The 18,207-nt window shown below is 40.8% G+C and overlaps 1 protein-coding gene across 6 annotated transcripts in view; it reads left to right on the forward strand.

The window, feature by feature from the left end:
* The window catches only part of RAB3GAP2 (RAB3 GTPase activating non-catalytic protein subunit 2), a 71,615-nt gene that overhangs the window by 37,646 nt on the left and 15,762 nt on the right, over nucleotides 1-18,207 (forward strand). For all 6 annotated transcript variants that reach the window (XM_048843223.2, XM_048843224.2, XM_048843226.2 and 3 more), the window contains 10 exons: nucleotides 835-974; nucleotides 3,009-3,225; nucleotides 3,630-3,773; nucleotides 4,170-4,252; nucleotides 5,754-5,818; nucleotides 6,181-6,271; nucleotides 10,342-10,469; nucleotides 11,843-12,056; nucleotides 13,468-13,565; nucleotides 16,322-16,427. In XM_048843223.2, the coding sequence (XP_048699180.2) occupies nucleotides 835-974; nucleotides 3,009-3,225; nucleotides 3,630-3,773; nucleotides 4,170-4,252; nucleotides 5,754-5,818; nucleotides 6,181-6,271; nucleotides 10,342-10,469; nucleotides 11,843-12,056; nucleotides 13,468-13,565; nucleotides 16,322-16,427 (1,286 nt within the window). The remainder of the gene's footprint in view (nucleotides 1-834; nucleotides 975-3,008; nucleotides 3,226-3,629; nucleotides 3,774-4,169; nucleotides 4,253-5,753; nucleotides 5,819-6,180; nucleotides 6,272-10,341; nucleotides 10,470-11,842; nucleotides 12,057-13,467; nucleotides 13,566-16,321; nucleotides 16,428-18,207) is intronic.

An 18,207-nucleotide genomic window follows, 5' to 3' on the forward strand; every position in this document is an offset into this window, starting at 1 on the left:
GAATAGTTTTTGAAAGTGGTAATCTTGTGCTGGGATTTTTTTAAATGTGCGTTTGGTTTCAATTGATTTAATTTATAAATGGAATTAATTTAATGATCTCTACTTAGCTCTCAGCACGCATTTGTTCTCCTCCTCCCTCCAAAACAAAAGAGAACAAAACCTGCCTAGTTTAGCAGCAGGAGAATTACTGTTGAGTAGGTTAAGTGACTCAACAGAGTGGCATGAGCAATCTTGTAAATACTCTCATGGTACAAAATGCTTTGCATGCAAGGATGTAAAAGTTCCTTACAATAACTTACAGGCATCCTAATTTTACTGTTAGGGAAACAGGAGCACAGAGAGGGTGTGACTTGCCTAGTGGTTCAGAAAAAGACAGCGGCAAATTGAGAAATTAAATCCAGTTCTCCTGATTCCTAGCCTCTGCCCTAAACACTAAGGCCATGCTGTGTCTCCAGGTATGCCCGGCTCTGGTCAGCAATAGAAAAGAATCAACAAGATTACCTGTCGCAGAGACTCTTTGCATGCCAAGGCACTAGGGACATTAAACATACTTAGCCTGCTCTCTGAACTTTTACGGGACCTTTCATGTTTTATCAGTTTATAATATGATTATAGTATGACTTCCATGAAATTGCAAGGTCTCTAAGTAAATACAAGCACAACATTTTTAATAGCAAAATGCTCCTTCTGTTTTTGTTAACAAAAACAAATCACCCATCCTTTTGGCATCCTAGAAAAAAGTATTTCTCTAATCCTGCAAAAGGTACTGTTCATAATTCTAAAGTAATTAACGTAGTGTCTTTTGATATTCGTTAACTGAGTGTTTGATTTCAGGTTTGGACTTCCAGATTCCCGGCGCCATGGTGAAAGCATATGTCTGTCTCCATGTAACACTTTGGCAGCAGTAACTGATGACTTTGGAAGAGTTCTTTTACTGGATGTTACACGAGGACTTGCCATTCGCATGTGGAAAGGTACATGTTGGTATATATCAATACAGCAATTAGTTTGCTTGGAAATGGTGTGGCTGTTCAATTTGGCTTAGAATTCTGAGTACTTTGGCCTTTATCATGGCACTTATTGTTCTAATCTCTCAAACAGATTTAATATAAATTCAAGGGTGGCAGAATTATAGAACTGGACCTTAAAATATTATTGGTGGGATCTACAGTAAGGATTTAATCAACAGCCTCCGATACTGAGGCTGAATTTCCCTTTCTAGACCTTACAACAGCATGCAGCAGCTGATCCAGTCATTCTCTTGAAGAGTTTTGAGCTCATTTATTCAAGATTTGTGCAGCTCTAGTTTCTTCTCAGTTGAGAGACGAAGCAACAGCATTTGGTTCCCCTACCTTAAGCATCACAAAAAGGCAGAGAAAATCACTCGGAAGGGCAGACAGTTCCACATGCGTACTGCTTTGTTGGGTCAGTTGGCATCTCTTGCTGGCTGTTCCAAGAGAGCACGATCAGTTTCATCTCTCTGCCCCAGCTTTTCTGTGGGAAAGAGGAGATGCAGACGTTGTCATCTCCAAGACTCCAACAGCAAGCACAGCCAATATTACAACCCCCGGATAGGACTTGTAGAAGAAGCTTTTTTTGTAAAAACAAAAACAAAAAACAAACAAAAACCCTTCTTTCTGGACCCGGTTTCTGTGAAGCTACAAATATCTCTAGCAGCACTCTGTCCTCCCACTGCCCTCACAGTGCAAACACGAGTTTGGAAGATCCTTAGAGCACTAGTTACTTCAGAGGCAGTAAACTGTATTCCATATATGTCACTTCTCCCTTTCCCACTCAAGCTTACTTTTGGCCCAGAGATACTGGCTTTCCTGAATTAAGTCTACAGGGAAAGCACGGTGGAGTCTCATTTCTTTCCAGACAGCCGTTGTAATTGGCTCAATGCTGTGGAGAGGTCTAAGAAGGGAAACCAAAACAGGAGTCAGTCAGGAATGACAGAAATCAAATTTGCAAGCAAACATTCTCATATTCTTGTTGATGCACTGAGCACAAGTACGTGGGCTATGTACAGGAAACTCCACTAGAACTCAGGAAACTTTATTTGCACATTTCCCCCAGGCTGCTTAGCTTCTGTTTCAGCTACCGTAGCATAATGGTTGGAGTCTCCTTGTATCTCCTGTGCATTCCTCTCCCCTAGAGTTGGGGTTTCTCTGGTGCTTCTCTATTAGTTCAGATATACACACTCACCATTTTTCTCTTGTGTTACTGATCTTTCATGTTACTTTAACACCTTTCCATGATCAAGTTTTTTTTTGTTTGTTTGTTTTTGTTTGTTTCTTTACTATCTTTATTTTTTCAGTTGAATAAGCATTTACTAAACCAACAGTTTGGTCTGCCAGGTTTCCCAGCATTTACAGCAAGTTGCTTAAACCTGTTTATTAATAAAGTGTGATGTGAGCCATACGTGCTCAAGCTCGCTCTCTCTCTCTCTCCCTCTCCAAGTCCTTTTAGTTGTAAACTGCTAACAAATGTTTAACAACTGAATGTTTTGCATGCATTTCCTAGTGAGGTAAGGAGATAGTAAACTGAAACCATACTTTACTTTTCTCTTCACTTATTCCACAAACACTTTAGAAAGCTCACAATTACATTTTATTTCAGTTTTAAAACTTGTTTTGTGTGCTAATTGTAATGTGGCTTGGGAGGGTTTGTTGATGTCACTTGTGTATGCTGAATCCCACGTACTATCCTGGTGACTTGATCTGGGAAGGCATCCCTTTTTCTGTGTCAGAAGAGCTTGGTTGTGGGGAGAAAGAGCAATTGGCCCAATCAGTGTGTTAGGGAAGTAAATGTGAGTAACGATATTTAGGTTGGGTAAGGGTGCTTATATTACTGTTAAATAGCATTTAGGTGGTCACAATAAAATTTTTGGGGAGGGCACAATAACCTTCCACCCAACACTTATATAAACCTTGTTCCAGGAGCAGGCAATTTTCAGTTGTGTGTGTTTGTGTAAACTAGTTGACTAATTCCTGTCCTTTCTTACAAAGGATATCGTGATGCACAAATTGGTTGGATTCAGACTGTGGAAGACCTTCATGAAAGAGAAGCTGAAAAAATGGTTTTTTCTCCTTTTGGAAGTACTCGAAGTCCAAGTAGAGTGGCTCAATTTCTTGTGATCTATGCTCCAAGAAGAGGAATCCTGGAAGTGTGGAGCACTCAGCAAGGACCCCGGGTTGGTGCCTTTAATGTGGGGAAACACTGTAGGTAAGAAATGCTTAGCATCTTGACATGATGACAAGTACGCTGTGCTAGTGGGATAAATAAGTGTGTAATAGACATATTCCTGCCTCTCAGGCAGTCTTCTTCCAGTGCCCACAGTGATGAGTGCTAGTAGACTGGTTTTGAATTGCTGACGATGCCTTTGATCCTTGCTTGAATGCAGCGCACAGTGCTCTTATTTATGAACAAATATGTTTCCTTTTCCCTCTCCACTGCTAACACCCCTGCTAATCTTTGCTGGCATAGATCACTAATTAGATATTCTGAAGTTTTTCATTAGTTGTGCTGGGTCCTGGCTACATGAAATTCTTCCTTGTGTCTTATACAAAAAATGCATGTTGGTAATTTCAGTCTTCATTGTCATGGCCATATCTGTGTGTTTGTTTCAGGTTGATGTATCCTGGCTATAAAATAATGGGTTTAAACAATATGATTAGTCAAGGTTGGCAGTCTCAGACTTACCAGATCTGTCTTGTTGATCCAGTGTCTGGAAGCATAAAAACTGTTCATGTACCTTTCCATTTAGCACTAAGGTAAGGTTAGCTCCATTTTATATAATAATCTACCTTAACTGTCTCCTCTTAACGGAAGCCTTTTGATAAGTGTTTGAAATTGTTTTTTAGTTCCAGAGGGCCAGAATTAGCTATTCTTTCTCATGCTGAGTAGTGCATTATTCCAAGAGTAGTCTCATGCACTTGTGTGGAGAAAGGTGTCCTCAGTGTGAGTAATGATGGTGGAATTTGGCCCTTGGGAAATGAAATGTGTGATTATTTTATGAGACGTAATACTTGAGTTTTAGAATAACTAGTAACTGTTTTAATTTTATGCCAGAGTGAACAAAAAATGTTTTCACCAATGATGTAATTCAGAAGTAACAAACGTAAAATTTCAGTGTGTGTTTATATGAGATGTTTAAAAATCTTTTTCAGTGATAAAAAGAGTGAACGAGCAAAAGATATGCATCTAGTGAAGAAGTTAAGTGCTTTACTCAAAGCTAAAACCTCAAATCTGGGTAGGTTTCTCCTAAGTGTTCGTTGTTTCTTAATGTCTCACCAACTGAAGCACACAATATGCACCCTGTATCCCTAGTGTATGTGTATATCATACATATACACCTGTCGATTTTGCCATCTTTAATGTTCGTTAGGTGTAAGTGAATTTGTTTGCATATTGAAAGAAGACCTGCAAACTTACTTTTCAAATGTATATTAAAATCAGGTTAGAATTGTGCTGAGTGCTTCAAAAAACTAGATTAAGAAGAGCGTTCAGTTAATGTTCGTTTCTTTATACACATCTGCAAAGTCTAGATAAGTCTCAAATTATCTGCCATGTAGTCTGCTGGGGATGTTGTATTCACTATTGAGCTCCACAGCTGTCTGATCATGGGATTCAAATAATCCTTGCTTTTTTTTAACTATGTTCAGTAGAATTAGGGATTTCTTAATACTATTTTACCAAGAACAAACAAAAAACCAATGTTGGAGACATGCTGTATCTGGGGAGCGTTAGGGGGCAGGCAGTACTTTCTCCTGAAGAGTTCAGTAGTGTATGTGATGTGAGCGGCAGCATCTGACTAGCTCAGTTGATCTGGATTGTGCAGACGGGCAAAACAGCATAAAAAGGTAAATTCTCAGTGTGCTGTACAGTATATCCTTCTCACCTTGGTTATTTGGAGATGTTCAGCACCTCATTTTAATTTTAGAGCAATTGTTCTCAACAGTAAAGACATCTGAAGAGTCCTCTTGAAATGAAATGGAATTATAGTAATTTTTAGGTCTTCTACGGAGCAGTCCCAGCCCCACTAATGGTATCTTTGTTAGTACTTTTTGCACTCCCATCCTAATGTTGACTCAGGTCACCTGGTATGACACGGTTCAGTTGTATTAAAAGTGAGATTTTCTCACAGGGCAGGGTAAAATTAGTTTGGCAGGCTCCTAGTGCATATTGGCACAAATTATGTCATGACTTTTGCAAGTAGCCTGTAGATTTTTAAAAGGCTCCTTGGGTGAAATCCACTCTTGTACAAAGAGCCAGCACAAGCCCAGTCCACCACTTAAGTCCTAATTGAGCTCTATTTTTAGCGTTTAAGTGGTGCGTAGCGTCCATGCTTGCCAGCTGCATGGGGTAGGAGGGATATCACCTTTTGCGCATAGATACCCTTGTTCCTATATGTAATTTTTTTCTTACAAAAGAGGCAAATTTGGAATTATACATGCCTCTCCGTTTCTGAGACACAAGGTGGTTGAGGTAATATCTATTATTGGACCAACTTGTTACTTCTGATATTACCTCACCCACCTTGTGTCTCTAATGTCCTGGGACCAACACAGCTACAACACTGCAAACAGTCAGTGTGAGTTTTTTCCAAGTTAATGGTGGCAGTTCGTCCAATCATGTCAAACCAAACAATTAAAATGTAAATAAGTGTACAGCTTCACTGTGGTGCAGAATGACTTGCTTTTCAAGATCCGTGTTGCAAATATGAATTAATGACTTGATCATCTTTGTTGCAGATGTGGTTGAAGCTGAAGCAAAGGAATTAATTCTTGATATTAAATACCCTGCTACAAAAAAACAGGTGAATATTGAGAGGGGGAGTTTCAATCTGGGAAAGAATTTCACATGATCAGACATGGGTGTAAAGCCATTGACCTTTCACAGTTTTCTTAGTTCTTTCCATTGTTTCTCATTGACAAAGCTTAAGGACTTGCTTTACAGCATTGCTTATTTTATTTTTTCTATAACATAGTACATAGAATTCATGTTGATTTGTGATTTTGCTGCAGGATCCATTTGTGCTGTAAGTGCAAATATGTGTAGCGGAAATAGTAACTTAAAAATACTCTGACTTGTATTGTTATGGGCTTCCTTAAACACTTCAACAGTAACATGAAGGAAGATGAATGGAAATACTTCATTTTGTTAAATTTCTGCTAACAGGCTTTGGAAAGCATATTGGCAAGTGAACGTGTACCACTCTCCTCTCTCTCAAACATCACTCAGACATTGATGGACACCTTAAAAAAACAGGGTAAGTGGAAGCTGCTTTTGTAATATGCAGACACACACACAATCTATCCGTGGTGTGGCTTGAAGCAAGACTACTGCTGTGAGGCCAGGAGAATATCTATCATGGGAATCCACTGCTTCATCAAGCTTGGCCTGCTTGGCTTTTCTGCCAGCTAGAGCAAGACATTCCTTTTGTATTTTTTTTTTCCCTGCCTGCATCAGCTTGCTAGTGAGCACCTTCTCCAGCACTTGCCATGTATCTATAATGCAAGAATTACTTCAGTATATTTTTGAAATCTTTGACAGGTTGAATGAGTCCATGCATTATGTATATTTTGCAAATGCAAGAAGCATAAATTGCTTTCAATTAAATACACACAGATATATTCCTGTCTTATACGTTTATATACATTGACTTGCAAATAATTCTATCAATATGTTTCAGCATCTTCACCAAACTTCTATTTTGTATATATTAGTAAAAATAAGCTGGGCTCAACTCTGTTGTATAGAACAGGAGCCTCCAGGACGTTCCACCTTATAGAGCTCCCTCTTCAGTCTTCCCCCTTCCTTAGGAAGAAAATTAGGACTGGTCCCTTAAACCCTTAAAATTTTTGGATTCACTGAAGGCACTGAACCATGGGCACAGAGGTTTTATGCCACTGAAATGGTTGTAGATCTATCTGATGCTTCCCTTCTTCTCCTTTTGGGCAGCATGGCTTTACTGGTCTTGCACTTCTAGGTCTTTCTAAACTGGGGGCTGTATCCACAGTTTCCCTTAAGGGTAGGTTTCTCAGGCCAAAGAAGTGCATTCGGTCAAAATTCTGACAGATGGAGGAGGGTAAAATAACCCAACATAACTCCTCCCTTGAAACGAAGGAAATGCTTCTTGCGTTTTGGATTTTGTTGTTTTGGGGGGGCATGACTAGGTCTTGAGGGAGGGAGCAGGAGAAGAGTCTATCTCTGTGAAATCACCTTCAGATGCACAGCGACTTTCCAGCGTAAGATAATGTTCATCCTATTGTTGTTGTTTTGCATGGACTCTATCCACACTGTGAGGAGGAACAGCTGAGCCCTTGGCAGTGTAGTTCACAGAAGCCGTATTACTGCAGGAGGTGCATGGAGGCCCTGAGTAAACAGAATTTGCCTGTGGATCCCAGAATGCTTGTGGGTTGGGAGGGCCTGTCCCTGACCATCTCCGTAGTGAGGGATCCCCCACTGATGATGTGTAACTTCAGAGCTGTGGAATGAAATAGGAGTTTTTCCATTGACTTTAATGGGGCCAGGATTTCACCCTTGGAGTGTTCTGCCCAACTTTGGCCTGCTGTGATCAGGACAAGATATGGCTTTAAATAGCTAGTGTATCCACTCAAATGTGAAGTCCTAAAAATACAGATTCTTATGAGAAACTATTTTCACAATGAAATGGAAAATTTATGCCTCCATTTTCATTTTGTATTTATTGAGTCCTCTTTGTTAGATTATGTGTGCTTTAGGCACTGTCCTCTCTTTTTCCATCTGCACTGTATTACTGTATTCCTTGCCTGGTCACAGTAAAGAACAAATTTGGCTCAAGTTCCTACCTCCTAGTTTGGCTGCGTATCGGCCAGTAATATTGTGGCTAAATGGATATTCTGAAACAGATGTTGGCCTGTATAAATCCTGCTATTGTGAGGAAAAGGTCAATTGATTAGCTGTACCAAGCTGTTCAGGCTTCCTTTTTGTTTCCAGGATTTTTAATAGCAGAGTATCTGAGAAATGGCTGAGTTTCATAGAGAGAAAATTGTACACTGGGAAGTCATTTGAGCACACAAATGGTTTGTTCAGAGACAAATCTTTCTACAGAAAAATCAGTTTAGAATCTTTGTTTTATGTCCTTTAATGTCAGGTAAATTAAGACATTATTAAATATGATACTGGGTCTGTCACAGATAGTGCTTATCAAATGTTGTTCTTAAGAATTGGTTTCCCACATATGCAGATTAAGAAAGTAGAGAGACCAGGTAGGTGAAGTAATATCTTTTATTGCAGTGGTTTTCAACGTGTGGGTCGCACTGGGTCATAGCGGTTCTGGTCAGCACTGCCGACCGGGCCATTAAAAGTCCTGTCGGCGGTGCTGCCCAGCGAAGGCAGGCTAGTGCCTACCTGTTCTGACACCGCGCTGCGCCCCGGAAGCGGCCAGCAGCAGGTCCGGCTCCTAGGTTGGGGGAGGGGGCGCAGGACTCCGCATGCTGCCCCCGAGCCGGTTCCCAGCCAGTGGGAGCTGGGGGGCTGTGCCTGCAGGTGAAAGCTGTGCTTGTGCACCTCCGCCTAGGAGACAGACCTGCTGCTGGCCACTTCCGGGGCGCAGTGTGGTCCGCAGTGCCAGGACAGGCGGGAAGCCTGCCTCTGCACCCCGGCTGCGCCGCTGACTGGGAACCACTGGAGGTAAGCACGCACCGCAACCCCGTGCCCCAATCCCCTGTCCCCCTCAAACCTAGAGCCCCCTCCTGCACCCCAAACCTCTCATCCCTGGCCCCCCCCCAGAGCCTGCACCCCCAGCCCAGAACCCTGACCCTCTCCCACACCCCAACCCCCTCCCCATCCCAGAGCCCTTTTCCCACACCCTTAACCCCTCATTCTCTGCCCTACCCCACAGCCCTCACCCCCGAACCCCAACCCTCTGTCCCGGCCCTGAGCCCCTCCCACACCCGAAACCGCTCATCCCCAGTTCCGTTGGATCTCGAGCATCAACTATTTTCTTCAACTGGGTCCCCAGAAAAAAAGTTTGAAAACCATTGTTTTATTGGACCAACTTCTGGTAGTGAGAGACACAAGCTTTCAAGCTCACACAGAACTCTTCTTCAGGTCTGGGAAATGTATGCTGTATGTCACAGCTAAATACAAGGTGGATGAGATTACTTCGCATAAGTAGTTAACACATTTCAAGGGGCCATTCAAGGTGAAGTAAGAAAGTAGACATACATCAAATGACACATTTTTTTGTTACCTGATCCCATTGTTTAGATTCAGTATCTTATTCTTCAGCTTAGGCCTTAGCAGGTAGAAGACAAACTGAGTGAGCGTGCATGCTGAATAGCAACTCAACAGTTTAGAAAGACTCCTAATTGCAGACGTTGGTGTCTGTTTTGGGCATTCTTGTAACTGACTGCTTCTGCGCTTGTTTTGAAATTGCAGGAAGTGTTATGCAAATTCAACTGAGATGTTGAATTGTCTGTTGCATGTTGCTTCACAAATGTGAGTTACTATATAAACTGAAAAACAGCCTCCCTTAATCTTGGTGTTTCCATTGTGCCTTTCAACTTGCACAAGAAGCTGAGCTGTGAATAGGCTCTTTATTTAGTTTGATAAAAAAGAAGAAAACACTTAATTTTTTAGTCAAATTAACTATTACTGTATTGAGGTATTAGTGCTTTTTAAAATTCTAAACTCTGGGTTGATATCAATTGCATGTGTCTTCTCTGGCTGCCATAGTTATGCTAGTTGCTTTCCCAAACTCTGAAGAATTACAAATATCGGGATTTCTACTGATTTTTGTTAACACGGTTTCCGTTTTGTCACTGAAAGACAATAATGCCCATTGTGTTTCCTCAGTTTTAGTGTTGGAAACTTTATTTGCAGCTTTTTTATTTTATTTATTATTTGCAGATTTACCACATTCACATATTGGCAGCATAACAACTAATATTCATGCAGCATTGTACTTTGCAAGGTACTTGCAACTTGTGTTTGTTTTTAAAAAAGTAATTACTTGAAGAGTGCAGTCTGTAGCATCCTGCATTTCCTTGATTTTTACATGCTGGTGCACAAGAGGTCCTCTACAGTAGCCTTGTGTTCGGTGTTCCATTGCAGCCTTTTTCTTGGCAAAAATAAGCCTGATACCCTATTTGCTTTTGGGCAAAAATCATCCTCGCTTTAACTTGCCATGGATTAAACATCATATCATGAGCAAGAGTGTGTCGAAAACATTACACTGGAGCATATGTCATCTAACTCCTTTATAAGAGTTTAATGAAACTACAAAGAATATTTCACAGCTCCAGTACACACATTCATTCAGACTAATGCACATCTTTATTTCTCTCTCTCCAGAGTTTGTGTGTGTTGATGAAGGATTGCTCCAGTTCTGTGCAAATAAGTTAAAGCTGCTGCATCTTTATGAGTCAGTCAGCAAACTGAATTCTTTGAGCATGCAGCCAAGCACTCCGCTCTCTGATAATGTAAGTAACATCAAAACTTCTTTCTGTGAAAGAATTAACCATTTGGCAGGTAGATTAAATGGAAAATTACTAGGGCTGTCAAGCAATTAAAAAAATTAATCGCGATTAATCCCGCTGTTAAACAATAATAAAATACCATTTATTTAAATATTTGTGGATGTTTTTCACTTTTTCAAATATATTGCTTTCAATTACAACACAGAATACAAAGTGTACAGTGCTTACTTTCTTTTTTACAGTGAAAATATCTGTAATAAAAATAATATAAACAAAAGAAGTAGTATTTTTCAAGTCACCTAATACAAGTACTGTAGTGCAATCTCTTTGTCATGAAAGTTGAACTTTGTAAATGTAGAATTATGTACAAAAATAAAACTGCACTCAGAAATAAATAAAAATAAAACAATGTAAAAACTTTAGCGCCTACGAATCCACTCAGTCCAACTTCTTATTCAGCTAATCGCTAAGACAAACAAGCTTGTTTGCATTTGTGGGAGATAATGCTGCCCACCTCTTATTTACAGTGTCACTTGAAAGTGAGAACAGGCGTTCGCATGGCACTGTTGTAGCTGGTGTCACAAGATATTTTCATGCCAGACGTGCTAAAGGTTCATATGTCCTTTCATGCTTTGACCACCATTACAGAGGACATGCGTCCACGCTGATGACAGGTTCTGCTTGATGATGATCCAAAGCTGTGCGGACGACACATGTTCATTTTCATCGTTTAAGTCAGATACCACTTATGGTTATGACCGGCTAAATCAACTGCCGACCACTTGCCCATCGACTCCTGTAAGGAGTCAATGAGGGAACGTCACCCATTGATGTCACGTAGTGTGGACCCCGCAGTAAGTAGATCTAAGCTACGTCGATTTGAGTTACGCTATTCATGTAACTCAAATTGCGTAGCTTAGATTGACTTTTCCCTTCAGTGTAGACAAGGCCTTAGTCACTTAATATGTGAGACAGAGCCAGGAATAGAACTCCTGACTCCAATCATTTGTCCTAAGTGCAGAATGCTTTCCTTTATCCTTTTTGGGAGGAAGAATTAATTCTGGAAACTAACTTGTGACCAAATCTGCCTTGTATCTAGTATTTTAAATAGATGTACAAAATGTTCTACTTCATATTTTGGGTTACTTTTAGTATCATTACAGAAGTCTCTGCATATCGGCATTACAGAACCTTGCAATAGGTCTGCCCAATTTGCAAGGTGGCTGCTTTCTCAAGGATTTTTGGCTAATTAAAAAAAAAACTGCAGTCATGTACAGCAGAGAGAAATTGGGTGTGGGAAATAAGTATGTTATATCTTCAGATACAAACTTACATATGTCATTATTTACAGTTGTTCTAATCTTTCTGCTTTTAAGGATTTGGCTAAACTACTCAGGCTGGATGAAAAAGAGTTTGCTAGGCTCCAGACGTTACTGGAAAACTACAAGCAAGAAAACATCCAAACCACCATTCGATTTGCTGATGATAAAGATGGTATATTGCCTGTGAAAATGTTCTTGGAGTATTTAGAATATGAAAAGGACATGATTCTAGTGAAGAAACTAGATGAAGGAGAATATGTGGCTTTAGGTAAGAGCTCTTGAAGGACTAGTGTTTTGTCAGATTAATGCTTCATTCTGTTTTAGTCTAACTTTAAAATCTGGATAAGACGGGACTCAAAATATTTACTGGATGGACATTTACTAGCCAGAGGACTACATTTATTAAGTAGACACTGAAATAAAAGAAGGCAGAGGCTCTCCAGTTAGATCAAGGGGCATTGCTAGGGCAAGAAACCCACACTTTCTCCTTAGCTTCAGGAAACGGGGTGCTGGAATTCCCATCAATGTGTTGCCTCTCAACCTCCCATACCACGCTGCCTCCTTGGAGTGAGAAGGAAAGTATTTCTCAACTGTCCACCTATCTCACTCCCCTACACCACTCCCCACCTGCAAAGGACACCTCATATTAGCAGATATCAAATTATATCCTTCTGCCCAACTATTTAACAGATACCAAATTTGTATATTTGTGAGGCAAATGGCGTCTAGTCATGGCCTCAACAAACTTTCCTCATGAGAGGAATTGGAGGTGAAGAATTCCTGGGGTGCCTATCTTTATGTCTGTGTGAACATCAAAGGCCCTTTCTAGGGTAGCCTAGAGTCTACTTCAGTGTACTTCTCCTATATCCCCTCCAAAATATTGTACTTGGGTTTTAAAACCAGGACAGAGTCACCAGGCCTCTTGCTGACCAGAACCACCAATAGACAAGCTGCCTCAATAACAGAACTACTGTAAGCTGGTGGTATAAATAATGGCAACAAAACATAAATGCTAATGTAAACTTTCTCCTGAGTTCAGCTTTGTTTCCTAGAAGAGAGCCCCTATGCCTCTACTTCTCTCTGCCTCAGACACATCCAACCATTTGTATACTCCTGGGTTGGAGCTAATAGGACTCTCATGATCTGACACCAGAGTGAGTCAGCAAAAATAGCTCCGGTTCTCCTGCTGGATTCTAAAACACGCCACCATGGCACACAGGCCTGGATTACTTGGCAGCTAAATTTGCTCTCATACATATTCTACTTTTTAAACTCTTCTCTATATTTAATGGTGATACGTATAATCTGAACTGGTGCAATCTGTTTTACATTGTTATATAGCCCTTTGTCCACACACTCTATTTGCCTTCCCTTCTTCCTTGTTTTTGGAAAAAAGAATTAAGAGTAAAATAGTCATTCCAAACAGTACTGCTCTCTGTATCCCACTTCCTGGCAGCTGTCCAGAACTCTCTCCTTGACCCTATCCTTGTCTATCTATGGATCCACAGGCTCCGCATCAGCCAAAGAAAGGCTGTGACCTAGGCATTAGGATATTACACTGTTTGCTCAAAGCTCCCTTGCCTCAAGCCCAGTAAGTCCTGATCTGTCTGGTGAACCAGTCATCTGCATGTTGAGTGTTGGATCATTGTAGATGAAGTTGATGTGTTGTTTGTTTTTAGGCAGCTTTTTTTTCTGGAAATGTTTGTGTGGCGAGAGTTCCACAGAGGAAATGTGCCATACATTGGAGTCTGCAGGATTTAGCCCTCAGTTATTATTGGTAAGATACTGATTTAATTGTGTTCCTTGCTTTTTACCCAGAATATACATGAATTTAAACATCTCAATGCCAGAAAAATTTCACAATTTACAATATTGACCTTTAAGCACGGGGAATAACCATGTACACTTAGCATGTTAGTGTCTAGACTTCTGCCCTTTTTGAGATCTGTAAATCCCTCTTTTGAGAGCATTGTCAATTATGTTATATAATAAAATGGGTACAACTCAGGATAAAATAGAGGCATTTAAGTTCTAGCCCCAAATGTCTTCAGCCTAATTACTGTATAATGTATATATTCAGCAATACACATGCCATCTTAAAGATATTTTCTTCACGGCTCTTTTGCTATGAGAAATAATATACTTCATGCCAGCAGATAAGCAATAAATCCAAGTGAAATACATATTTTTGTGGAATGAGACTTGGTGAGGAAACATTTTCATTTCAAACATAGAAAAAGTTGTTATAAACAAGTGAGAAATTATTTTAAAAAATGAATGTAATTTCAAAACTGTTTTTTAAAAATGCATTTTTACAGGCTAATCTTTTAAATTCCAGTGAAGATAATCCCTTTTAAACTAAATATTCCCTGCAGTGCTTGAAACTCAAGCACCACAGCAATAAGAACCTGAAAGTGAAACTGAGTTACTGATTTTCTTCATTTAACCTGAGAGAGCTGCAAATAGTGAACACAGCATATGCAGTGGCAAATAGATTAGATTTAAAAAAAATCTTTTGATAATCTACATAATACAGGTAGGCAGATTTGTATATAGGGTATGAGTTTCTTTAAGCTGATGATGTAGAGTAAAGGCAGTACAACAGGCTGTGTCCCACTTTAGGGTCCTGACAGACCCTCATGTTCCAAAAAAAAAAAATCGTTGGCTTGTTATGAAATGCACAGAGCATTTTTTATAGTGTAGAGTAGATATTTTGCCTGTTTGTTCTCCTGTTTTTTTTCCCCCTCCTGTAACCTGCTCTGCTGCTAAGTTTTACCTCCAAAGCCGGTGTAATTAAAGACAGCTTGATAGTCGACTAAAGTTTTAACAGATTACTAAGGCCTAACCTATAATAGCTATACTATACTGTATACTCTATACTGCTATACTATATAGCTATATAGCTATACTGGCAAAATGCTTGTAGTATAGATGCAACTTATACCTGCAAGGAAGTGCTTTTGTGTGTTACAGTTTATACCTGTTTGGCAAGTGGAATAAGACCTACAGTACAAGCACTTTTGTGCTGGTATTAGTGTGTCTACAGTAGGGCTTTTGCTAGCATAGAAACATTGCAGAAAAAAATCACACATCTAACCAACATTGCTTTTCTGGCAAAGGCTTCTAGCATAGACCTGACCTCAGGTTTCTGTAGGATTTAATACCAGGTTACAATCTAAAGTGCTACATTCTGCAAATTTAGAAACAGCAGGTTCGTTACTGATTAAATGTGTAATTATCTAGGCAAAGACATACTAAGATAGAAAATTGTTTAATATTCCTGATGCCTGATTTAGTCATTTTTCAGAGTTGAATCACTTTTATTTGCCATTTGTATTTTGCATGTTGCAAGTATTCCATTCATGCAACCTTTATGAAGGTAGACTAGCCTACTCTAATCTGTGTGTTCATGAAGTGAAAGTCTGCCAGACAGCTAGCACAGTTTGCCATAGTCTCTGTAGTAGTTTTGGGGCTATTGTTAGAGGGAATCACTCAGTCAGCATCTTGTGTCCAAGTAAACATGAATACCATTATTTGCAATTTTGGAAAGATCACAAGACTACCAAAGCCTAATGTAAAGTAGCTGCTGTCTGTAATTTATAAGTTTGTTCAACTACACACACACGAAATTTCTTAATTAGCATTGCACTATGATGATTAGAACACCTAAACTATCAGCTATTTCTCAACATTTCTATTGTTGTGCATGAGTATTAGGAATTGTGACTCTTGGTACCAAAGGGTTAATTGAATCCAAATATAATTAGGAGTCTATAGAGTAATTACCTGGGTTGAGAAGATGACGTACTAGTTAAACTGGTCTTTTAGTCACTGATATTAAATGTAGCTCTTATGCATCAAATCCTTGTATTAACTTTTTAAAAAATCTTAATATACAGTCCTTTACAAATAACTACTTATTTAGCTAACATTCATTACGTGCCTTAATAGAACTCCTTTAATTTTAGAAAACAATTTATTTGATCAGTGAATTACCCCCCCCCCCCATAAAAAACACTCCTAGTTTGGCTTCTGTACTATATGTGCGCTTTTAACATCAACTGTGTATGCTCATTTCTTGCAGCCTATAGATCATTGTCTCTTGCATGTTTCATCTTCTCCTAACTCTGGCACTTTCCTACCCCAGAGTTATGACTGAAGCACTGAACTTAATCTTTTCCGGTTTTAAGAAACTTCTGCTCCCTGCCTTTATTTTGCGATCTATATAATAACATGATACTAATTTTGTCCAGGTTGAGATGGGCTGTTTTACTGCAATTGTCTGTCTGCTGGCTCATGAGAGGAGTTTGTCCCGGGGATCTTTTTTTGTAATTGAAAGATTGCTGAAGTGTGGTACTATTGCACTTAAAAGCGTTGTCATGTGATGTATCATCTGCGGCACACCAATGAACTCTTTGTGTTGATGTATTATAACATGGTTCCAGGGATCATACATTTTCACTCCACCCTAAGAAGTTATGTTGGAGAAAATACAACCTTTGATGTAATAAATATTCCACTTTTTTCCCCCAGTCTCTGCTTCTCAATGTGTGGCTTTCCAAGGAAAAAGATATTCTAGATGAACCACAGTCTGTCTGCTGTCTTCACACTATGCTGTCCCTTCTGAGCAAAATGAAAGGTGAAATACACATTCATAATCTTAAAATATCACAGTCAGCTAAAACTAGTATTCGTGGTTGTCAGAAACATGCCATTCTGACCATCTGTACTGCTCTGTAAATAAAGCAAACCCAACTAAATATTACTTGATTGCATTTTATAATAAGCATTTTATAATAGGGTTATTTAAAATTACAATTCAAGACTGTTTCACCTTATAGTGACTGGAAGGTTTGAAATTTTGGCTTGGATCCATAGAAACACTGAGATTTAAGGACCTTGGTTCCAGTGTCAGTTTGAAGTGATAGATGTCTCTGGAGGGATTTCCATTTTAAAAAAATATTTTGTTTTTTTTCCTTTTAATAATGTCCCTTTTCAAACCATGTTCCATTCTCTCTACAGCCACCACCTTAGCTTCTGAGAACAATCATGTAGTGGAGTGCATTTGGGGTTCTTCCCCCTCAAAACTTCTTGATCCTGGGCCTGATGTGTGTTGTGGTGGTTTTTATCCATGCTTGTTAATTATTCCCCTCCTATTCAAGCCTTCCAGAATGCCTTTGTTCAGCCCTATTACTACAACATCCATTTTGAGATTGTTGCTCCGGAGCATTTACTGACTGCACATCTCTGCAACTTCAGTACAGCATAGGGTTGCCAGGTGTCTGCACTCCCATTGGCCAAGTACCGCGGCCAATGGGAGCTGGGGTGGTGGTGCTTGCGGGTGAGAGCAGTGCGTGGAGCCTTCTCCCCTCCTCCTCCTCCTCCCTCCCATCCCCCGCCTAGGAGCTGGACCTGCTGGCCGCTTCCGGGGTGCAGCATGATGCCAGGATAAGCAGGGAGCCTGCCTTAGCCCTGCTGTGCTGCTGACTGGGAGCCACCCAAGAGAAGCATGCACCTCAACCCCGAGCCCTTTCCTGCACCCCAAACCGCCCATCCCTGGCCCCACCCCAGAGCCTGCACCCCACCCCCTGCCTCAACCCGCAGCCCCTTCCCACACTCCAAATCCCTTGGCCTCACCCCCCAGGCTGGAGCCCCTCCTGTGCCCCAAAACCCTCATCCCTGGCCCCAGCCCAGAGCCTGTACCCCCTCCCACATTCCATACCCCAGCCTCAACCTGCAGCCCCTCCCACATTCCAAAACCCTCAGCCCCATCTGCCAGCCTGAAACCGCCTCCTGCACCCCAAACCCCTCATCCCCAGCCCCACCCCGGAGCCCGCACCCCAATTCCCTGCCCCAGCCTGGATCCCCCTCCAGCACCCTGAACCCCTCATTTCTGGCCCCACCCCGGAGCCCGCACCCCCTCCTGCACTCCAACCTCAGCCAAGTGAAAGTGAGTGAGGATGGGGGAGAGCAAGCCACTGAGGGAGGGGGAATGTAGTGAGTGGGGGGCGGGGCCTCGAGGAAGGGGCGGGGCCAGGGTGTTCGGTTTTGTGGGATTAGAAAGTTGGCAACCCTAGTACAGCACTGCACTGTATAGTTATATGATCCACTGGATACATTAGAAATGTACAGCAGACTTCACTGCCTGGTGACTTCTATCATATTTTGCAAACCCTCAACCAGGACTTGGTGAAATCTCAGTAGTTCGTACTCTGCACTTCATTATAAAGGCTGGTTGAGATCTAGAAATTGTGGGTGAAAAGTTGAGAGAAAGATAACTTGGTGGCTCTTCCAGATTAAGTGAACTTGTTCAGTTACAGATGCTGTATTTAATCACCTTATGTTTTAACAGATAAAGGCAAATTCAGCTTCCAAAGTCAGGCTGTTACTCTGCTAGTTTCTCTCTCCACGCAGCCAGC

Source organism: Caretta caretta, chromosome 3, assembly GCF_965140235.1.
Source record: "Caretta caretta isolate rCarCar2 chromosome 3, rCarCar1.hap1, whole genome shotgun sequence".
In the NCBI taxonomy this organism is placed as follows: Eukaryota; Metazoa; Chordata; order Testudines; family Cheloniidae; genus Caretta; species Caretta caretta.